Genomic DNA, 24833 nt, shown 5'->3' with positions numbered 1-24833 from the left:
AGCTCTGTCGTTCCCAAAAAATTTGTCATTTTGCCTTGCCTCTCTATCGTTCACACTTTGCAGCCGCCTCCTCCCAACTTGGGTTACTTTTCTTTCTTTTAACTTTTATTCTTTAATTTTTAATTATTCTTTTGTTCTTTTTAAACACTTAGATTCATTTAAATCTTTATAATTAATTTACTTTTGTGAGCTCACTGAAATTATGAAAACAAGGTTGGCATTTGGTAACTTGTTCACTTTCTGGTTGAGAAATTGTATTTGATAATTATTAATTTCAATTTATACCCTATATATACTCATTCTTCTTCTTCTTTGATTCTCTACTCCCATTTCTTTATTTATGAAGATGTCAGACATAAAAGAATAAAACTACAAGAAAGCCTTTCTTTTCGTAGTTTCTCAATTTTTTTTTTGTCAAATTTTAGAAATGTTTCTTAATATTTAGAAATAAGAAATATAGGACAGAAACGATAACATTTCCTCTTTTTCAATTTTTCATTTTTCAAGAAATCGATTTGTTTGACTAATATTTTTGAATTAGTTAGACTTTTGCAACATGTTCGTTTTGTTCCTTTAATATGCATTTAGTATCTATTAAATTTTCACCTCTCAATGAGGTTAGTATAGCCACCCTCTCAAGAAATCTATTTGTTACCAAATTCAGTATCTATGCATTTTGTATCAATTAAATTTTCACCTCTCAAGAAATCCATTTGTTCCTTTAACATGTGTTCAATCTCTTTATTCATTCTTTTAATAAAATGAATTTGAACTTTTGAATGAACTTTGAACTGTGAAATCTTTATCAATTTTTAAAAAACAATATGAAAAATTGTCTAAATTATAAAGTAGAATAAAAAAAATCAACCCGCCAACCTAATCCAAGTTTTTTTGGGTTGAGTTGGCCTTTGCATATTAAACCGATAGGGTTCATTTTTTTCCAACCCATATACTTTGGGTTAATCTATAATTTTTCTCCTATCTGACTTATACACCCCTAGAAGAAATGAGAGAGTTAAGAGGGAGACGTAAAACGGGTGAGAAAGAAGAGGTGAGATAATATTAAAAAAATGATTTTTTTTTTTCTTTTGAAGCCATCACGCCACTTGAACAGTTAGTCAAATTCATGTTCAAATTTAATGTTTCTTTTCCAATAGAAGGATATTTAAACATATTATTTAAAATTTAGGGACTAAATTGACCAATTTAAAACACAAGGGACTTAATGCACCCATTCCTCAAAACTCAGGACCAAAAGGATAATCTTTCCTTGTAAATATTTTCAAAAATTTTGTTATTTAAAAAGTTTCTCCACTTATAATACAAAGAAGTAAAAATAATTACAAGCCAATACACATACCAACAATGTATTCATTTTAGGCTATTAGGTCTATTTGTCACAGATAGACTATTTTTTTTTTGGGTACATTGTCAAAAATGGTGTGGATAAGGTTTTGAATAAAACTAGCAAAGAATGTACTTGTTTTATGAGATAATTTTTAAAAATTATTGTGATGCAGAAAAATCCAAGTTGAAAATTATTAATATTTTGATGAGGTATCCGTTGTCGATTTTGTCCAAGATGGGTCGATGGACTGAGAATAGTTATTCCAGCGATTATCAAAAGAATGTACTTGTTTGTTTTATGAGATAATTTTTAAAAATTATCCTCCTTAAAATGTCATAACTATTTAAAATGATGATAAAAAAATTACTCGAGGACAAACATATTTTTAAAAGTTCTGCAACTAATAACAAAAGTTTTGAAAACCTGCCAACTGAACCTATTTGAATAAACTTGAGACTAGAAAGATATATTTTTTAAATTCAAAAATCAAAAGTACATATCTAAAAAGATAGTTTTTCCTCTTTTTTTTTAACATTATCAGAAGAAAGAGAGAGAGAGAAATATAAAAATAAAATTAAAACAAGAAAAAGGAGAGAAGAAGAAGGTGACTTCCTTCTTGACATCCTCTTCAATTAAATCACTGCATTCATCCAAAAGCTAGAGCAACGACTAGTTCAAGACAATGTTTTTTATTATGCAGTGAAGAAAAGCCGAAACCTGTACTTTCCACTGTTTTGTTTCTTTGTTTTGTTGTTAAATAATTGCATTGATCTTGAGATATAGCAGTCAAGCTTCGAACGGATTTATACTCAACTAATGTGTAAGCTTACAATGTAATATCTTAGTATGCAACTACATAACTACTAATTTACAACATTTCCTAACAATACTAAAACCCTCATCAACAATTTATCTAAAATCCCCATAAACTCCCCACGCTGCCTAACCATGTTCCATGAGAGGTTGAAACGCATCACCATGTCTTCAACAAAATTAGTATATAGGAGATGACGAACATGTTCACTCACTAATGAACAATGTTTTAACTTCTACACGGCCCAAAAAGGTTTTCGAATTGCTATGGCACCAGTAGTGTTAACGCTGTTCAATGATTCAACCCCTTCCTCCGAATCATCATCTTCTTCACCATATTCCATTAGCTTCACTAATGTATCTGTATACAATTATCAAACAGTATCACAAGCAGAAATCAAAATGCAAAGTGATTAAATGATATCTTTGTCGCAAAGAATTTAAGAAAATACAATAAAATAAAATGACAGGCGCAGAGAATGTATGAAAATAAAATAAAATGACAGGAGCAGAGAATATTGTTATTGCATGATTGGTTACATATGTCAACGTCGAAGACAGACAGACGAGTATTCCCACCTGAGATAACATCGTGTTTAATGGTGTCCGACGAAAGTTCCTTATCTTGCATTATGACCTTAACTGTTGATGTAAATTTTACTGGTGTGGGTGGAGGTGGCATGGATCGAGGTCGAGGTGGTCCCATTCCATTGGACGGAACAAGCTTCCTAGGAGCTGGCATATTTGACACACTTTTCACACTGGCTTTGTTTGAGGGGTTGTTCGAAAGTTCTGAATCCTGTAAGTGGAATTAGAAGGGGAACATACAATATAATTGGACCAATTCCAAATCAGACATTGCAAAAAGCCTACAGGAGCAATGATCATCTATAAAGCCATTTGACTTGTAAATTAGCGATCAAATCATGCATAAAATGGCAATTTGAAAAATGGTCATTGAACTAAAATGTGGTGGATATGTCAAAACGTCGTTAAACTAAAATGTGATTTAAATCATTGGAAAACGGCTCTGTTGACAGAAATCAAAACACGAGAAATGGAAATTTCTACATCACGAGAGCAGGACACCAAGGGTATAGCTACAAAAAGGCCTAAGGAGATGACTAGAAGACAAAATATCACTGCATGGAAACAAAGAGGTGAGAAACGAAGAAGACAAAATATCACTGGAAACATAGTTGACGCGACATTTCGTTCCTTGTTAGATATTTGAGAGCATTAATAGTCATCAGTTCCTGTGATACAAAACAAACCAATGTTCCAACAATGTGGTCCAAGAACTTCAGCCTGTAAAGCTTCAAAAGTCAGAGATAATACCTGTAACATTAAGCACAAAGGTTAGCCAAAGACAAGCTGCATATTGAAAATAGGTCATTCTGAACAAAGGCAGTGACGTAATATTACAATTGACGAGGTGCAGAAATGGCAAAGAAAGATTGACGTCATTAAATATGCAACTCTAGACTACGAGCTACAGCTAAAATTCAGAATAAGAGACGGACCATATCTATTCAAGACTTTGCAGATGCACAATATCAATATTTCTATCAAAAGAAAATATACATTTGCATCAAGATACTGTTGGGAACCGGATTAAATATCAACTCTAGAAGTTCAATGATAGTATGAATGATTCGTAATTCAGTTACAATCTCACGAAAGCAGTAGAACGAATTGAGTAGAACTCAATTCAGTATTAGAGCACTCCTCTGTTATCCTATCTCTCAAGGATGAAACAGATAACAACTAACATATGAAAACTGTAACTAACTTTTCCATCTAGCAAAAGCCTATTTATACTAGCTTATGACTGACTCTACTCGTTATTTACAATTTCCGTACTTTCCTTTCCTTCTACACGTGCTGAAGCTTTCTTTCCTCTTCTACTGTATTGATGAATGATAGGAGGTCAATCGTTACATTCCCTCTCCAAATTCACCTTGTCCTCACGGTGAAACTCTAGAAACTGATGCTGAAATTCTTCATAATTCTCCCACGTAGCTTCATGTTTTGGCAGCCCCTTCCAACTGACCAGCACATCCCAACCTCCCACCTTATTCTTCAAGAACCCATACACTTCCTGTTGGATTTCACTATGCTCACCTAGCATCTTCTTCAATTACAGTACATGGAACACAAGATGGATGGCCATATTACTAGGTAACTCCAGCTTGTATGCTACTAGCCCAATTCTTTCAATTATCTTATAAGGTCCGAAGAATTTGAGAGACAGCTTCTCATTTCTTTTCTTCCTCAAAGATACTTGCTGATAAGGTCTTATCATAAAAAATACCGTCTCCCACTTGGTATTCTACTTCTCATCTCTTCAAATTCGCATATTTCTTCATTTTTTCTTGAACAATTCTAAGGTGTTCCTTCAAGGCCTCCAAAGCTACATCTCTCTCCTTCAATTGTTCGTCAAGTGTTCAGTTTGGGGTTTCTCAATTTCCATAGTTTATTAGAGGAGGAGGTAATTGGCCATAAACCTTCTGAAATGGTGACCCCAGAGATCTTTGGTACGTCGTGTTGTACCAATATTCTGCCCAATGTAACCATTTCACCCGTTCCTTTGGCCTTTCTACACAGAAGCAACGTAAATAACTCTCCACCCCCGATTCACTACTTCAATTTGGCCATCCAATTATGGATGGTATGCAACCTGCCGATCTAAACAGTTCTCTCCAGAAGTTGCTCAAAGAACACCTTGTCTCTATCGAAACTATCAACAGAGGGTAGCCATGGAGTCTTACCACTTCCTTCACAAATAAGTCATACTTGCTAAATCGATCTACCACCACAAAAATCACTTTAAAACCATTGACCTTGGGCAGCCCCTCAATGAAATCCATTAAGATATCGTTCCAAACACTGTTGGGAATTTCCAAGGGCAATAGTAAACCTGTTGGTTACCAGGCTAATTGTTTACTTCTCTGGCATATAATACACTCTGACATATTGCTTTATTCCTTCCCAATAAAGTTCACCAGTTAAGCACTTGTATGTTCTCAAGAATCCCGAATGACCTCCAAACACCAAGTCATGATATGTATGTAAAATAGTGGGAATCAACGTTGATGATTTAGAAATCACCAATTTGCCTTTGTATTTCAACATTCCCTGCTGTATTGAATGCTTCCCTTCTGAGCCTTCTTCTGCTTCCTCCAACTCAGATATTATTTTCCTTAAATGGTCGTCCTTCTCAACCTCCTCTTTAAATCACTACTAAATCAATCAAGGTTGGGGCAGTCAAGTTATAAGATGGATAGTTGGTTGCATTCTATACAAGGCGCCAGCAGCTTTATTTTCCAGCCCTGGTTTGTACACCACTTCAAAAGAATAACCAAGCAATTTGGCTATCCATGTCTAATGTTGTGGTTGAATCACCCTCTGTTCCAATAAAAACTTCAGCGAACATTGATCAGTTTTTACTACAAAATTCCTCCCAAGTAGATGCAGTCTCAATCTCTGAACCACTAAGACCACTGCCACTAATTCTCTCTCGTACACCGGTTTTGCTCTATCTCTTATAGCCAAAGAATGACTATAATATGCAATAGGTCGTTTATCTTGGATTAAGACTGCCCTACCATAACTCGATGCATCCGTCTCTATCTCAAATGGCCTACTGAAATTAGGCAGATCTAGAACCGGAAGAGTCGTCGTAGCATTCTGCAATTTAACAAAAGCTTCTTAAGCTTCCACTGACCATTTAAGTGCCCCAAGTTTGAGTAATTGAGTCAAGGCTACTGCTATTGATCCGTAGTATTGCACAAACTTTCGATAATACCCAGTCAGGCCTAGGAAGCACGACTTCTCTAACATTAGTAGGAACCGGCCACTCCTTTATTGCTCGTATCTTCTCCAGGTCTACTTCAACTCCTTCACCTGAAATTATGTGTTCCAAATACTCCACTTGTGCACGTGCAAAATTACACTTCTTATTAGCGTAGAGCTCATTCTTTCTCAAGACTTCTAATACCAGCTTCAAGTGTTGCATATCTTATTCAAAATCTCTATTGTACACTAAGATATCATCAAAGAAAACCAGTATAAACTTTCTTAGGTACGGTTGGAAGATGGTATTGATTAGAGATTGGAATGTAGCAGGTGCATTGGTCAACCCGAATGGCATCACCATGAATTCATAATGACCCTCATGTGTTAAAGGCCATCTTCTCAATATCATTTGCGCACATTCTGATTTGATGATATCCCACCTTCAAGTCAATCTTTGAAAACAAAGACGCACCATTTAACTCATCAAATAGTTCCTCAATCACCGCTATAGGGAATTTGTCCGAAATTGTAACACTGTTTAATGCTCTATAGTCAACACAAAATCTCCAGCGTCCATCTTTCTTTCTAACTAACAATACCGAACTCGAGTACGGGCTGGTGCTAGGTCTATCACCCCTGATGCCAACATCTCTTCCACCAATTTCACCTTCTGTTGATATGCATATCTGTATGGCCGGATAAGGATTCTTCCACGATCAACACTTCTTCAATATCATCTCCTTTGGTTAGTGTTCCTCCTCTTTCTAATGCTATGCATTCCACTAGGTAACCCTGATCTCATTCACCCCACGTTCCCATCATGTTCTTAAGACTCACTTTAGTCTTCATTAAACTAGGGTCTCCCCTTATGATGACCTTCTTGCCTTGATGCACAAATGTCATAGTTAGATTCTTCCAATCTACTTTTGTCATTTCTAGGGAATATAACCACAGCATTCCCAATATAACATCTACTCCTCCAAGTTCTAATGGTAAGAAATCCTCAACCACTTTCCATTTATTGAGTAGTAGTTCTATTGATTCACACACTCCCTTTCCCTATATGGTTGTTCCAGATCCGAGGATGACTCCATAATGAGAAGTTTCCTTGGTAACTAATTGCATATCATTGACTAATTTCTCAGAGATGAAGTTGTGCGTAGGACCACAATCACCTCTCTATCGTGAACTATTTCCTTCACCTTCGTAGTGTCGGGGTTAGACAATCCCACCACTGAATTGATGGACAACTCCACAATTGCTTTGTTCTTCTCAGTTACTTCTACATTGTTCAGTTCTTTCTTCTAGATCTCCTTTTCTTCTATAATTTCCAGTTCTTCATTATCTTCTTTCACCACAAACATCTGAAGCTCTCTCTATTCTTTTGCCTTGCAATTATGATAAAAGGAATACTTTTCATTGCATTGGAAACATAAACCTTTTTCTCTCCTTGCTTAAAACTCGACATTAGATAATCTCTTGGATGGCCCTTCTTTTCGATTCTCTCCCGTCGCAACTCCTCTTATAGTAATAGTTCTCATCAGAAAAGTCGTATTACTCTTACTATCACTCGAATTCGTGGTCAAATTAGGTTTAGTATTAGATGAAGGGTAGAATTGGCATTTTCCTCCAGAACACCCTTCAGATTTGCCTCATTTCGTATAATCTCCCGATTCTCTACCCTCTACGCCAATTGCATCATCTGTGCCAACCCAAGCGGTTCACAAAATTCGACCTCTACTTCTATCCAGGACAATAATCCATTCATAAAGGTTTCTTCAACCACGCCACCAATTTATTGAATACATTTCAATATTCATCTACCGTGGTTTCTTGCCTAATTCTCAAAAATCAGCCACATATTGACCCTTCTCTAATCGACTGAAATCAAACTAATAGCCTTTCCTTCAAATTCGCCCAATCAGTAAACTTCTCAGGCTCCTCTTGAGATCTATACCATTTTAACGTTGGTCCTTCAGAATTTCTTATTGCTACTATCATTTTTTCAGAATCAGTAAGCTTATGGATTTGGAAATATGCAAAACAGACATGAATCAATCGAAATCCTTTCCATTGAAGATTGCCATTTCTACTTTTTTGAACTTGTTGCGTTTGTTATTTCCTTCATCATATTCTCTTATCTTTTCGCACCTCTCACCTTCGGTATCTTTGCTCAACGAGACTTCTCCTTCTTTCATCTCCGTGGTTGTAGAATCACGTGTATCCTCGATTCTGTTATGCGTTCACTCATCATCAATCTCTCTTTCGCCGTCGTCTCCATAAATCACAAAAAAAAACTGTTGCTGCTTCTCGACTTGTAATCGCATCATATTGATGCTCTTCGTTAACTCGCTTAGGTTCTCTTCAATAATTTGCTTGTTTCTTTTCTGATTCCAAGCATTTCCTGTTCGAAGGTCTCCTACCGTTCTTCGATTCGTGTTTGAACCATTCTCGATCGTCTTCCCAAAATTAACATGCTCTAATACCAATTTGTTGGGAACCGGATTGAATATCAACTCTAGAAGCTTAGTGAAAGTATGAAAGATTGGTAATTTCAGTTACAATCTCACGAAAGCAGTAGAACGAATTAAGTAGAACTCAATTCGGTATTAGAGCACTCCTCTGTTATCCTATCTCTCAAGGATGAAATAGATAACAACTAAATATGAAAACTCTAACTGACTTCCCCACTCAGCAAAAGCCTATTTATGCTAGCTTATAACCGACTCTACTCATTATTTACACTTTCCTTTTCCTTCTACACGTGCTGAAGCTTTCTTTCCTCTTCTACTTTATTGATAAATAATAGGAGGTCTATCAGATACGTCCAGCCTCTTCACTCTATATTGGGGTTATTTAAGATGAAATAACCAAACCAATGGATCAGTTCAACTCTAGACTCCTTAGCATGTCTTTTTAGATAAGACTCAAAAACATTTATAACAAAACAGAAGAAGGAAACTGAAGGCAACAAATCGCCTTTCAAGTTCCAAAACAATAAGCTAATAGGCCTTCTGATATTACTGTTCATAGGAGGAATGATAGAACAGGTATGGAAGGAAGTAAAGGTAAGAAAGTGCAAGTCTCTCACGGGAGAGGTTAGTTATGTTTATTAATGTTCTTTTGTTGGATAGAAACCAAACCTTCATATTATTGTTATTATCAATGACTTTTTTGGTATCCCATTTCATATAATCAATGAAAGCCTACTGTTTCTTAAAAAATATAGTTAGAAACACCAAGCTGGAAAATAAATCAAACAATATAAAGGGTGGTACAAAAAGACAAACCAACAAAAGGATTCAGACACTAAAAAAGAAGACTAACAAAATAAGACCTAAAGGATATTTACAAATAGTCCTTTATACACATTGAAGCCTAAAAAGAAATGTGAAACCTCGTACCCAATTTCCCATTTCAAGAGGAGGTTAACTCAATTAAGGAGACTAAAGTAGCATGTTAATTTTGATGATTATGAGATTTTGGGGGTTTTCAATCAATGAGAATTCTCTGGTAGATGATAAAGTCTCATCACCAATATTTGCAATTCTTGATTCAAGGTTGCATGCTAAGGACATTTAGATAAGTTTGATCACCTTGCTTGTGGAATGTTCGAACTTCGATTGAAAGACTAGTTCTCCTTATCTCTTGATCTTCCATCAAAGGGTAATCCAAATCTAATCCTTTGCCTTGGATTATGTCAAATTGATTGAAGGCTTAAGAATTTGATATTAGGGGTTCACCAAACAAGCTTAACTCTCAAGAATGTGAACAAGATCCTCTGTTATCCTACCAAGTATTTGCAGCACTGCAACAAACAACAAAAGGAAGAACTAGGGAGAAAAGCCTGGAAGGATCAAGACATCAAACTTGCACATTCCCTCTTGCGTAAGCATCAACAAATCCATAATGTTTCTCCGTTTCATATTAAACAAAAGACAATGAAACTCAAAAGAAAGAGAGAAAGATTGTTGGTAGAAGGCAAAACAAAGACCACAGAATGACACTGATAGAACACCAAGTAAGAGTGTTCTTATTCAATTGATAATAGCAAAGGATTACAATATGGATTGGATTCAAGGACCAATTTCGTAAAAGACTCAAAGGAAAAGTAGAAGTTACTCTCCTTTTCTGTAATCATCTCTCTCAAGGATGAAACAAAAACCTTACGCAAAATGATCCCCCCCCCCCCTCCTATGATAATAACATATTCTCTAACTAACTCTGGCCCCACTATGGTCCCCATTCTCACTGCCTAAGCTCTCCCTCACACGCGCCTTCCCTTTTTTCCCCCTTCTATTACATTGTAAAATAATAGGTAGTCTATCATTACATTCCTCCTCCAAATCCACCTTGTCCTCAAGATGAAAGTCAGGAAATGGTTGTTTGAAATCATCACAAACTTCCCATGTAGCTTCATGCGGTAACCCTTCCAACTGATCAATACCTCCCACACTCCGATGAAGCATTTTTCTATAACCAAATACTTCTTCTGGCACAGCCCTCCATTCATGAGTTTCAGAGATATATGGAACTATCTAATGCACTTTGGTATGCTCCCCTAACATCTTCTTGAGTTGAGAGACATGGAACACCTGATGTATAGCAGTTACAGCTGGTAATTCTAATCTGAAAGCAACTGATCTGACTTCTCAATTACTTTGTATGGCCCGAAAACTTTGGAGAAAGCTTTTCATTTCTTCTCTTCCTTAGAGACACTTGTCAGCATGGCCAAATTTTTAGGAATACCATCTCTCCCACTTGAAACTCTAAATGCCTCCTCTTCGGATCGGCATATTTCTTCATCTTATCTTGGCAACCCTGGGTGCTCCTTCAATGCTTCTAAAGTGACATCTCTCTCTTTCAGTTGTTCATCAAGTGTAGAGTTTGATGTCTCAACATCTCCATAGTAAATTAGCGGAGGTGGTGAGCGACCATAGGCAGCTTGGAATGGGGTGACACCAAATTGATCTTTGGTATGTGGTATTATACCAATACTCTGCTCAGTGCAACCACTTCACCCATTCCTTCGATTTCTCCCCACAAAAGCAACACATAAATCTTTACTCCTCGGTTTAGTACCTCCGTTTGCCCATCAGTCTGCAGATGGTATGCTGAACTTCTGCTCAATCTTGTTCCAGTTAATTGAAACATTTCATCCCAGAAGTTACTAAGAAACACCTTATCTCTATTAGATACTATTGACGTAGGATAACAATGCTACCTCACTATTTTTTTCACAAAAATTTCAGCCATTGTCTTAGCAATATATTGATGCTTTAAAGCCAAAAAATTTTCTCAACCTATCTACCACCACTAGAATCATTTCAAACCTGCGACCTTAGGTAGTCCATCAATGGAATCCATTGAAATATCACTCAAAATGTTATATGGAATCTCCAATGGTAACAGCAACCCTGCTGGAGACAAGGCCAGTGACTTATTGCGTTGGCAAACCAAACATTCTTTCCAATATTTTTTTACATCTTGTTTGATTCCTTCCCAATACAACTCTCTTGTCAATCTTTTTATAAGTCCACAAGAATCCAGAACATCCCCCAAAGACTGAATCATGATATGTGTATAGAATAGTAGGTAACAATGTTGAACACTTAGATATTACCAGTCTTCCTTTATACCTCAACATTACATGTTGTATGGTATAATTAGTCACTCCATTTTTCTCCGACCAACAATTATCTTCCTTAAGTTAGTATCATTCTCCACTTCCTCTTTTATAACAACCAAATCTAGTAATGTTGGGGCAGTCAAGTTGTACAAATGTACTGTTGGAGGCATTCTCGATAGAACATCTGCAGCTTTGTTTTCCAGCCTTTGGTTTGTAGACAACCTCAAATGTATAGTCAATTTTTGGTGTTGGGGTTGAATGACTCTTTGTTAGACAATTTCTTTAAGAAACGTTGATTTGTTTTAACCACAAATTTCCTCCCCAACAAATCTGGTCTCCATCTTTGTACTGCCAGTACCACTTCCATTAGTTCTCTCTCATACACAGGTTTTGCTCAAACCCTCATTGCCAGTGTATGACTAAAGTATGCTATAGGACTCTTGGCTTGAATACAGCTCCCTCTCCATATCCTGAAACATCTATCTCAATCTCGAATGGCAAGTTAAAGTCAGGCAATGCTAGTATGGGCAGTGTCATCATTGCATTTTGTAACTTCATGAATGCCTCTTGAGCTTCCACTTACCAATTAAAAGCTCCTAATTTCAATAACTGTGCTAAAGGAGCAGCCATAGTTCCATAATTTTGTACAAAGCCCTTGTAGTACCCAGTCAAGCCTAGGAACCCCCTCACTTCTCTTACATTCGTAGGGATGGGCCACTCTTGTATTTCCTTGCCTTTATATCAATTTTCGAAAACATTGCACCCTTTAGTTCATTAAACAGCTCTTCAATTACCGAAATAGGGAACTTATCAGGGATGGTCACATTGTTCAAAGCTCGATAATCTACACAAAACCTCCAGCTCTCGTTTTTCTTCTTCACTAACAGCACTGTACTAGAGTATGGACCGATACTTTGGCAAATTACCTCAGAAGTCAACATCTCATCTACCAGTTTCTCCATTTCTGTCTTCTGTTGATATGCATATCTATAGGGTCTTACATTCACCAAGTTTATACCCTTCTTTAAGTGGACATGATGCTCAATACCTCTACTTGGAGGTAATTCTTCTGACCAATCCAATACATCTTCAAATTTTGGTAACAATGTTGAAATGGATTCTCGCACAGTCGGCACCTCATCTACCCCATATAATTCTGCTAATGTCATTCCACCTTCCAAGGCTCTACATTCAATCTGGAATCCTTGGTCAAAATCACACCATGACTTCATTGTCCTTTTAAGCTTACTCTAGCCTTGGTTAAGCTAGGATCCCCCCTTATCACTACCTTGTGATTCCCATCATAGAAAGTCATAGTAAGGTTCCCCCGGTCCATCTCAATTACCCCCAAATAACCAGTTACCCCCAAAGAATACAACCACTGCATTCCCAAAATAACATCTACTCCCCCAAGCTCCAATGGTGAAAAGGACTCCACTACTTTCCATTCATTCAATAATAGTTCCTCTGCCTCGCACACCCCTTTTCCTTTTATTGTAGTCCTTGACCCCAATATAACTCCATAGTTAGAGGTTTCCTTCATTGGTAATTGCAAAATGCCACTACCTTTACAGATATGAAATTGTGGATGGCACCGCAATCAATCAACACTATTACTTCTTCTTCCTTAATCTTCCCCATCACCTTTATAGTTCCAAGGTTAGACAATTCAACCAGAGTTTATGGATAATTCTACAATTGATCTTGTTTCTTCTTCTATTCCAGTAATTTCATCTCCTTATTCCTTTCCTAGTCATCTTCTTCAATAATCTTTACTTCGTCATTCTCCCGAACCACAAACATTCTCAACTCTCTCTGTTCTTTAGCTTTACATCTATGGCCAGCATAGTAACGTTCATCACATCAAAAATAAAGCCTCTTATCCCTCTGTGCCTGAAATTCACATCATAAAGTCTTTTCGCTGAACCTTCTCGCCAGTTTTCTCTAACCGTCATCCCTCTCAAAGTTATCGTTCTCGTAGGAAAATTGTTTCCAGATCTATTCTCATTCACATTTGATGAATTAACAAATTTATGAATGGAAAAGTTAATTTGGGCCTTACCTCTAATATTCCCCTTTAAATTTGCCTATCTTCAAGTGATTTCCCAATTCTCCACTCGTTGGGCCAATTTCATCATTTGTGCCAGCCCAACCAGTTCCCAGCACTCAACCTCAACTTAATCGATGGAGTAAGCCCATTTGTGAAGGTTTCTTCTAATACTTCCTTTGGTAATTGCGGTAATGGTGCTACTAACTTATCGAAAAGATTGCGATACTCCTCCACTGTTGTATCCTGTTTGATCGCTAAGAATTGTCCGCAGATAGAACCTTCTCTAACTGATTGGAAACGAACTAACAAATGTTGCTTCAATTCCGCCCAATCTTTGAAAGGATCACGTACGTTCTTCTTGCGATCGATACCAATCCAATGCCACTCCATCAAAGCTAATAACCACCACAATTAATTTCTCTCAATCGGTTAGTTTGTGTATTTGAAAATACCAATCAGCTCTAAACAGCCACGAATCGAGATCGTTACCACTAAATACTAGCATCTCGAGCTTCTTGAACTTATTTCGGTCACTTGGATTCTCTTGAGTTTCTATTTTCTTCATCCATCCTTTGCTTTTGGTTCCTTTGCTTTTGGTTCCTTTCATCAACATACTTCCTCCTTCGATTGTACTTTCCATTGCTGGTCCTTGACTTGTAGATTCTATTACTTCTATTACTCCTCTGATTATCACCGATTTTTCCTTCGCCATACTTTCGATGTACTTCAACAGCAGTTGTTGCCTCTCAGCTTGAATTCCCAACCTCTCAATACTTTTCGTTAAGGACATCAGGTTCTCTTGACAGCAAGTTATTTGTGCAACTCCACTCAGATTCCCAAAATTTCTTGATCGAACGTCTCCAATATTTCTTCGATGTGTTTCTTCTATGCCATTTTCTTTCGATTTCCCAGGGAAAAGAAGCTCTGATACCAATATGATAGAACGTCGAGTAAGAGTGTTCTTATTCAATTGATAGTAGCAAAGGATTACAATATAGAATTGATTCGATGATCAATTCATTAAAGACTCAAAGGAAAAGTAGAAGAACTTGCTTACTCTCTCCTTTTCTTTTATCCTCTCTCTCAAGGATGAAACAAAAACCTTACACAAAATGATCCCCCTTTTCTCTCTCTGCCTTCCCTCCTATAACAATAACAATAGCATATTCTCTAACTCTGGCCCCACTGTGGTCTCCATTCTCATTGCCTAAGCTCTCCTTGACACGAGTCTTCCCTTTCTCTCCCCTTCTACTGTATTGTAAAATAATAGGTGGTCTATCAGACCATGGAGATGAGAGGGAACAAACTACAGTGGAAGAAGAGTCTATCTCCCTACCATTCTCCTTCCAAAAATATGTAAAAGACCCATCACCCACATTAAACTAAACTAAATGAACTAATAGAAAAGTGGAAACCTTTAAGCAATAGATTTCCGTAGGATTCTAAATCTACTTTTGGACCCCAACCAGAGGACCAGCAATAAGGATTGGAGACCATACCATGCATACACAAACTCCCAACAACCTTATGGCATAAAATGCCAGTCTCCCAAAATAAAATGCCACAGCCATTTAACCAAGAAGGCCCCGTGCATGCTATAAAAGCTTGGGCAATAGGAGAGGAAGAATGACAAATAGGCTAGAGTGTAACAGTGGGAGGTATTTATTGGCCTGTTCGGTTAATATGATTATGAGATAGACCTTTTGGCTTGGTTGGGTAATATACTCACGGGAGAAACAAGAGCTCTCAAATACTCCCTTTGTTTGTATCACTCTTATTATTAGCAATACTTTGTTTGAATCACTCTTATTATTAGCAATTAATAGAATGAGTTCTATCACGAGGCAAGGCAGAAACCCTATCACTTTAAATTGACGCAATTCACACAAAACCCTGCCGAAGAACTTTCAAAATGAACTCTTCAGCTCAGACACTTATTCAAGCACGTGTCCACATTATTATCCAGTTTTCTATTATCAAAGCTACAAGTCAGCTTGCTTAACTCAAAGTAATTGGCTGTAATTCTGATATATTTATGCAAGGATTGGCATTAAACAGGTCACAACCTTCACACTTGAAAAGCTTGTTCTTCCTCAATGATCCTTTTCGAATGGCTCAAAATACAAAACAAATAAAGTGGTAAATGCTCAAACAAGAGGGAATAAACTAATACCTGATTGGTTATTGAGGAACCCTGCACACAAATTGGTAGCTCTTGAAATTTACGTCTCTGATTAGGTCGTTTTTCTTTCTCTGCATCAGAGTTAACTTTCATATTTGACACGCTCAGTGCTGGCCTGTTTGGGACAGCTACAGGCGTGGTAGTTGAAGATACTTGTTTAAGGGCAAGGGCAACTTGCTGCAAAGGTGTTGCTTGAGGATATATTCCACTATATCCATTATAGTTTGTCCCGCCAGATATAAGTGGCTTGGTATAACTAATGGCAGTTGATTGAGACTGAGGCAGTCCAGATTGTAATATTGAACCTTGAGCGATGACAGGAGCAACTCCTGGTATAACTGAAGAAACAGGTGAGACTATGGTAGGAGAAGCTGATGAGATCAGACTTGAAGCTGAACTTGTAGTCGGCTCATTTTCCAAGCTCTCAACTCTTGCGAACTGTGGTGTTGAACAAAGTAGTGGAGGTGGAACAGCACTATAAACCTTTGGCGGAGGTGGAACAGCTCCATACACCTGTGGGGGAGGTGGAACGGCTCCATACACCTGTGGGCAAGGTGGAACGGCTCCATACACCTGTGGGCAAGGAGGAACGGCTCCATACACCTGTGGGGGAGGTGGAACGGCTCCATAAACCTGCTGTGGAGGTGGAACAGCACTATAAACCTTACATGATGAAACCCTAAAACAGTTGGAAACATCGGCGAAAGTTATACCTTAATAGTTAACACAAATATACAATGACAGCTCAAGCAACAACAAATTAAATGATTTCACTGTCCATAAGAATGATATAGTACACAAAAATAGGCTGAAATGCTTAACCTGATCTCTGAAAGGTGAAGTATAAAATCAACACGACAGAGTAAAAATACTTCAACACATTTTTTCTATCCATGAGAATTCTAGGTCACTGGTGTGCAGTTCAACTGAGCTCACAAGACAACCTACGTAATCTTACAATACTTCTTTTTATAGAATTAACAACTTTCATTGAGAAAAAAAATGAAAGTATATATAAGAACATACAGAAAACAAGCCCCAGAATAACACAAGAAAGAAATTCCAATTAAGTAAAATGTTACTGTTACCTAGAGAACAATCACAAAAAAACTTTGATACCAAAGCCAAAAACAACACATAGAACCTCATTAAGGACCAGATCTCACAGAAAATTAAATCCTATTTAACCCATTTCCTCTAGGTCCTTTATTACATCAGTAGCCCTCGTCGACCACTAGGCCAACAACTCACGAGCAACTCATGATGGTTAAAGATCTTAGCACTTATCATGGATCAAGGTAAACTTATACTCGGTGCTCCTCTCAAAAATTCTTGTAATCATAACACCCTTTTTAGGATAAACTATAACACCTATTTCATTCACACCAATTGAAGGAACTAATTAGGATGCACTTGGCTTTGGATTGTTTTCTCGTTGTCCCGGTATGCATCTTTTCTTTCATTAACGGAAGTCCCTGATTTCTTATTAAAAAATAAATAAATAAAAGTAGGGCAATTCTAACAACAATAGTAACATTAACAAATAACCCTAACTAAAATAGCAAATAAATAATAAAAATTATCTTGAACAGTAAAGCTACAGACTGTTGATACAAATCACTTTATAGATAGAAATTAGCTGCAGTTTCAGCCTTCTGAGGTCATAAAAGTAGGAAATAGAAAAGGATTACATGCCCCTGGACTTTGACTTTTTTCAGAAAGGGTTAATATGCCTTCTCTTCAAATGCTTATGAATAGATCAGAATCCAATGAACTTTCCAGTAGAAAACAAAGAATAAAACACAAAATCCAATTACCTTGAGATGCCAAATTCTTTACCGATTGTATCCATCAGGTCTTCAGCCAAATTTTTGGCATCTTCAAGATTTTTGGAATTGTTGCTTGACAAGAATAAATGCAATGGTTCTGCAAAAATGGGAGATACTGTTCTAATTCGAAGTGGATGATAAAATAGCACTTCACAGTCCTCTCTTGTCAGTTATAATGTGGTAAGAGTCTTTTATAGTCAAAAATACCTTCACATGCACCTTCAGTACTTCCCGCACCAAGTCCTCGGAGAGAGACAGTTACTCCTGTTTCAGCTATTATGTGATTTATATACTGGTCCTGTACAAAAAAAACAAACCACCAAAAACAAAAGACAATCTCCCCCAGATGTTTGGAGATGGAAAGCTTAAAACATTAGCATCTCACACCTTGAATATGTGAAACAAAAGTATAAACTTCAAAAGAACAATTAGCAAAAAAGAAATAGTGCATGATCCGGTATGACACAGTGACATCGCAAATGGCTACAATATATGATTAAATGGTGCAAATAATAAATCTGTAATGCGACAATTCCTTTTAACTAGATAAAACCCATAAAATGGTGTGTAGAGGAGAGAGTAACATTTGAAGTGAAACCTTTTTCTAATCGAGATTTGTGTTTCGGGTGGGACATTAAGCTTTATCGGGTAGAAGAGAACCACTAGAACATTTAAATTAGCTTTAAAATTGGACATAACAATGACAACAAAAGCATAAGCATTTAAACTTTTACATCAATGACGTGACATGATGTTTGCATCGTGTCTGTGTCCATACTTTTCAGCCCTTACAAGAATCTATAGATTCTACGAGTTTATAAATTATAATGACTATGCAAATATTCCTACCATATTGTATGTATAGACACATACATACATGCATGCATGCATGCACACACATACACACACATATTGTACTAATTCTACATGGTACATATTCCAGTAATAACTGAAGTCATACAGTTGCGAACATCATAAGCAGTTATAAAAAATGCATCATTTCATCAATTAAATAAAGAATAATGGAGAAAGGGAAAAAAATATAAGAGAATGTTGTACCAACTGTACGTTCTTAGTTGTGAAGCAAGAGGATACGATTTTTTAAACCAACATAGTTCATTAGAGCTTCCTTAACATTTGGAAGGTTTTGGAATCGTTAGTCTAGGCATATAAACGAGGCCTCTCATAGCTAAATGGGTTTGGTGTTTTCTACATCAGAAAAATGCTCTTTGGCACCAACTGATTGTGGCTTAACTGCTCAAGTATTATTTAATTTATTTTCGGGGTATTGTGTGTTTATGCCCACTGCCATTTTGAGATGTCAAAATCTTCTTGGGCATTTCTTAGCAACATTATTGCTCTAATTGGAAATCGAATACAAAGTAGGATTGGAAATGGTCACAACAACGTGGTTTGGCATGACTTTGGCTAAAGGTTGAAACTCTTCTTTTTTGAGGTTGCATGGGATTTGGGCCAGTAGAGGAACGGAACTATGAGATTGAAATTGTGGAATGGAGTAATGTATCCAATCTTTTATATTCAATTAACTTGAGGAATATGAATGACTCTTGGTTTTGGTTTTGGTTTTGGGCTCTTCATCTTTCACCACGAGTTCTTTGATGGGGAACTTGATGCACTCAAAAGGTCCAACTACAAACAATCTTTACACTCGTTTGGAAGAATTGAATGTCGTTTTTTCTCTCTCCTTCATAGTGTGTTATTCATTCTTCTAATGCTACTGGGTCATTAAATTACTTTTTGCTCCTTCGATTAATGCTATCTGAACTTTATGTTAGAGGTTTTTGGCTGATGTTTTTTTATGTCTTACAACATTAATGATCTCCTAGCCTCCAGCTTTATGGGTCAGTTTCATGGTCCCCAGAAGCTTCTATGGCTTGCTTTTAACAGAGTGTCAATCTAAACTCTTCAGTGTGAGAGAAATGGACAAATTTTCAGGGATACCTCCTCCACCTTTTGATGGTTTTTATGGATTTGATTATCTTTAATCAATTTTTTTATGTAAATTAAACTTAAATACGATAGTAATTATACAATCTTTTTCCCTTAATTTCAAGTTCAAGATCTATACGAAATAGCATCTTGATCTGTCATATAGGTTGTAAGACAGTGTCCTTGAGTTCTACAATAAATAGCATGGAGAACCCAAAAGAAAACTTACATTTGGTCCCCGTATTCGAGCAGCAATGTTCACAGATGGATCTGTGTCAAAGCCCAAGAACACACTTGTGCTTAATGGCTGATTAACCTGGTTAATTACAAAATGAATGATTAGCACTAAACCCCAACTGATTGTTTGCAAATAGAACTTGGCAGTGCAGTATTTGAAATCATACCTTGAATTCTTTGTTTAAAGAACTAAAAGACGATGGTGCCAAACTCTGACCCTGTCTAAGCATTTCTTCAACCATGGAAGCAGCTCGATCAACAGCTAAAATCCTTTCAGCCATATCTTTCAGCTGCAGAGTTAACGTTTATGTTTATTATACTTAAAGAAAAAACTGTACAGGAAAAAGTTACCAGGTCTCCAAGAATAGAAAAGATGGTAAAGTAGTGCAAATCTAAAGAAAATACAATATCAGAGCACAAAAGAATGGAAGAACAACACTCAATAACAGAGAACCATCTGAATTGATTCATGATCCTCTACATTTGCAATTGTAACTAGTGGCTCCACGGAAGTACGTGTCTTAGGCTCTTAGCTCATATATAAGACACAAGAGAAAGAAGAAACCAAAGGCGGGGAAGAAAGTGGGAGATATAGTGGGACTGTAGGAGTTCAGGAGTTTGACAATTAATGTGTGAGGTACAAGAAAAACCTTGACGTTAGTTTTGATGGAGAAGCTTTTGATGAAAACTTCAGTTTCTTTGATGCTGGTAAGTTGCATCTGCCTACATGCCGAGAGACGAGGTGCGCCGTGAATTGTTCTCTTGGAAAATTTATGACTCTCAAATTCATCGGGAGAGGTAGTGTTTTTTTTAAACAGAAACAAGCCTTTTTTCTAATAAAATTGAGTGAGATTTTATGCTCAAAGTACAAGAATATTATACTGAGAGCAAAGAGAACTTGGGCAAAACTATACTTGGGCACCATAGAATATGGCAACCTATGAATTGAAATCAACCAGAAAAGTAATGAGCAAAACAAAGCCTTTCAAAGACAAAACAACCTTAAAACGCTAAACACAAAGCAAAACTTAAAAACTCCCTCAAGAGGAGCCCATTCGAATAAAAACTTGCACGCCTAAATCTTCAAGATGAATGGAGAAAGAGTAGCACCAAGTAGAAGCAACCGGCTGCCTCAAATCGAAACCATCCAGAACCCACAGAAACTTGAATAAAACTTCCAAAACAAACAGAATCTGAATCCAAAAGAACTCCCCCGCAGAAGCTCCCCCTTTGGCCAGCCAGAAAAATGGAGACCAAAAACAAAAACAATATCAAGCAAACTACGCCAAACAGCAAGGCTTTTACTTATTCACACACGCGAGAGAAATCGGGGAAAGACAAAGGATGGTCCAACAACTGGAGCGGCTTCAATTAAACCCTGAAGATTCAAACTAGAATAAGTCCGCAATCAGTGACTATTGACTTTAGATGATCTGGAATTTCCCAAGACTGAGGAAAAGAACGAGTAGCAAAGGGCAGATATTTAAAATTTGGATCTTCCTCGCATTGGAATACAGCATTGAGGTCTGTTTCTAAAGGCTCAAGAAGTCTCTGCCTCTCAAGCTTGGATGACTCATCAATAAGCTCCAAATCCTTGCTACTGAAGCTGAAAGGGAAGTCGAAAAAGGACTCGCCCTTCTTTCTAGAGGGAAAGAGGGGTTTTGCTCAAAGATAGTATTTGTTGGACATCTATGATCTATCCTCCAGAAATAAGTACCATACCCAACACCGACCACACATAAAATCCAATCAAGAAAAAGGGAGCTCAATAGAAATTTTTTCCCACTGATTTCTCAACATATCTAAGCCCACTCAACATCCAATCAAAAGAATCACGATCATACTTGCTCAGGACAATCCTGAACCATAGGGAAGAAGAATCAAGCGGAAAATGCCAAAACCAATTTGCAAATAACACCCTATTACAAGCCCTTTAAATTCTGTAATTCCAACCCTACCAGGTAAATGGGATTACCAATGTTCTACCAGTGGTGAGCTCTTTTGCCTTCCTGAGTACATTAGTCCCTCACGAGCAGCTTCTCCAAGCTCTTACACACCAGACATGGGGCTCTAAAGAGGGAAAATGGGGATACCTTATACTACTTGTCATGGTTTCTTAACACGAGTCACGATAGTCGATAGAAGCTAGTAGAAATAGTTCATTTCATGATGCAGGCCAGAGAATCAGTGAATCCTACTTACATGGGCTCCTGCAGAGATGTGAAGATAAAGTGGCTTGTTACCATCTGGAGGCGTGTTGGGAGGATGATACTTGCCCCTGCAAGTGTAATCAAAGTTTACTTCAAAAGAGTACATCATAAAAAAAAAAATTCCACCATAATTGACTTTAATTACTTTCAGACCTAGTTATCACCACGGCGCCAGTGTGTCTTTGAATCTGCATGTAAAGTGACATAGCAGGGAAAACAATGTTACAAAAAAACCAAAAAATTAAAAATAAATGAAGAACAAGAAAGACCAGGTTGATTGAAGGAAACAATTCATACGAAACGAAAATTTATCAAACACTCTAACCAGGCATACCCTAAAAATCACTCACCTCCTCCTGCGTCTGACGCTTTGTGAGCTTGTACCGAACAGAAGGCTCCGCGTCATTTATTGATATTTCTCTTGCTATTAACTCATCTTGAATCTTTGACTAAAAAAAGACGTGCAAATATCATAAACCTTATTGTTGTAGGAAGAAAAAAGAGGTGCATGCAGATGACATTTAAATTTCGCTGGTTATCCAAAGAAAAGTTTCTCAAGGGTCACACATCTACGCAATCACAATGAAAATAATATGAACAAAGCCTAGTAACATCAAATTGCTATCAGTCAGCAACCCTTGGTAGTAATTAACATAGGCCAATACAGAACACCAACAACAATGACACTGATATAAATTCAAATTTCAAACAAAAAACAGGGTATCATGAACATGTATGAATGGTTATAATAAATTAATAAATTATTAATAATTAACACTACATATCTTTGTGTGACCTGTTCACAAAAACACACACAACACCAAGCATGCTATGAAGGACTGCTTCAAATTCCCTCCTCTGGTATCTTTGGATTACAAGGAATAATAGAGCACAACTGATAGATGCAGAAATTCTATGTAGGATTTCTGTAAATCCTGAAGCCGCATGAAAGATAAGAAAACATTTGTACGAAGATTCAAAGAATCTGAAATGACCTATGGCTGTTTTATATATCACTATGGGGCTATTTGAACCTTTTTGAGATGAGATGAGATGAGATGAGTTGGGTACCAACTCAGCGTTTGGCCCGCTGAGATAGCCTTGATACATGACATCTGCACAGTAGCCCTGATATCATAACTCTTCTTGAATATCACTTTTTTCCCCTTTTTTTTCTTTTTTTTTTCTTTTTTTTCTTTTTTTTTTTTTTTTTTTGCTTCTCTCCCCCTCATTACTCTCCTCAAACGTTTCAAGACCCTCACAAACTTCATCTCAATTTTTTTTTATACTTCGATGGAGGGGTTTTTTTATCCAACATTAAACACCAGGGGTTCTCTGTAAAGACTTTGACAGCTACAGCATTTCAGAGTTGAACCTAAATTGGAGCGTTTTATCTCTTAAGCTTAATTATGAATGGGTGATGATTGATCGTCTCACTTGCTTTTTGATAGACCCTTAACAGATTCAATAGTTTTCTGTTTTGTCAAGGATTGTCTCTTTGTTTTCCAAGTATTAATATCTTATGCTGTAAAGACTGTTTGTTTGGCCCTGTCATTGCTTGTATCGTTCACTTTGGATATAATGAGGGTGCTAAAAGGGTGTCAACTTGGTTGAGATGTTCGAGTGCACCTACTAATCATTAGGTTCTTTTGTTCAATGTATAACTCTCTTATACTATGAGCTTTAGTCTCATTTTTATCTAATAAAAGAGGCATGTTTCCCTTTTAAATAATATATGTTTCCTAAAAAGAATCAATAAAATCATGCGTAGAAAGTTAGAAACACATGAACATATGAACTCCAGACATTCTACATCTTCAACTCAATGCCCCAAACACCCCCCCCCCCCATAATTTTGTACAGATAAGGTTGTATATCACAGTAACAATATATTAAATCACCTGGGTTAAGGTTGCACAGTTGATGGGAGAAACTTGCACCAGCGCCGCCACACTGGTGACAGCAACTCCGCCAAGTGGCGTCTGGTTGTATGATGGAAGAACCCCCGGAAATGCAGTAGCAGTAGAAAGAAAGGATTCCGCAGGTTGGTCCCACTTTCTTTTCTTTCTGCGAATGTTAAACATATACAATAATTGGAAAAAGAAAAACACACACATTCACACAGTACAGATAGCGATAATTATTAAAATATCAACTCTTGTGTTTATTCCTGGATGCTCTACTTTTGAAGTTTTTCATTTCTAGAATTCAATAATTGATGAACTAGAACTAACCTAATTTTTAAACGCCCATATCTACTACTAAGGTTAATTTCATCAGACGCTCTCAAATCAAATTTAGAGACGAGTAAAACGATAGATCTTATGACAACAGAGCAATACAAACGACGACATCATCCAGAACAATACAACCAAGATCTCGCTCATTTTTTCCAAGGAAATGAAACGAACAAGAAGGGAAATCAAGTACGATAGGATATGGAGAGATGAGAAATACCTTTGCTTGGTTTGAGAAGAGGAATCGATAATGGGAACTGCAATGGGTTCGTCGGATGAAACCCTAACGCCACTGTCCTCCGTCATATGAAAACGAGAAGATCTTCTTCTTATTCTTCAGAGTCGAAATCGGGAGCGTGATGGAGAAGATGGTGCAAAGCGGAGCGTCCTCGTTCAGTTGCTCGGAGATGAAAACGACAGTAAGCTCACGGCGGGCACCGGCTCTTTGATGATGCGCATAGGCATGGAGGCAATTTCACCTCATGCTAAGGAATAAGATAATAATAACAATAATAATTAGAGAAATCAAATGACGAAATACCCTTGTCGT

At 37.1% G+C, this 24833-nt stretch overlaps 1 protein-coding gene across 4 annotated transcripts; it reads right to left on the bottom strand.

Moving 5' to 3' along the window:
• Positions 1–2128: 2128 nt before the first annotated feature.
• On the bottom strand, positions 2129–24833 carry LOC103499130 (protein RIK). Of its 4 annotated transcripts, none has more exons than XM_051087656.1 (12): positions 24504–24827; positions 23948–24113; positions 22397–22495; positions 22200–22234; positions 22039–22114; positions 20004–20126; positions 19829–19915; positions 17857–17986; positions 17638–17746; positions 15812–16499; positions 2741–2960; positions 2129–2522 (listed from the first exon to the last, which is right to left on the bottom strand). In XM_051087656.1, the coding sequence occupies exons 1-12, from the start codon at positions 24587–24589 to the stop codon at positions 2398–2400; spliced, it is 1944 nt and encodes a 647-aa protein (XP_050943613.1). In that variant the 5' UTR covers positions 24590–24827; the 3' UTR covers positions 2129–2397. The 4 variants fall into 4 exon arrangements, with proteins under 4 accessions (XP_050943613.1, XP_008460254.2, XP_050943614.1 ...); XM_008462032.3 differs by having other exon boundaries at positions 17857–17947; positions 24504–24825; XM_051087657.1 differs by lacking the exons at positions 2129–2522; positions 2741–2960 and adding an exon at positions 3154–3499 and having other exon boundaries at positions 24504–24833.

The sequence above is a fragment of the Cucumis melo genome, chromosome 7 (assembly GCF_025177605.1).
Source record: "Cucumis melo cultivar AY chromosome 7, USDA_Cmelo_AY_1.0, whole genome shotgun sequence".
Taxonomy (NCBI): Eukaryota; Viridiplantae; Streptophyta; class Magnoliopsida; order Cucurbitales; family Cucurbitaceae; genus Cucumis; species Cucumis melo.
Note: the sequence above shows the minus strand (reverse complement) of the source record. Positions and strands in the feature narration are given on the sequence as shown.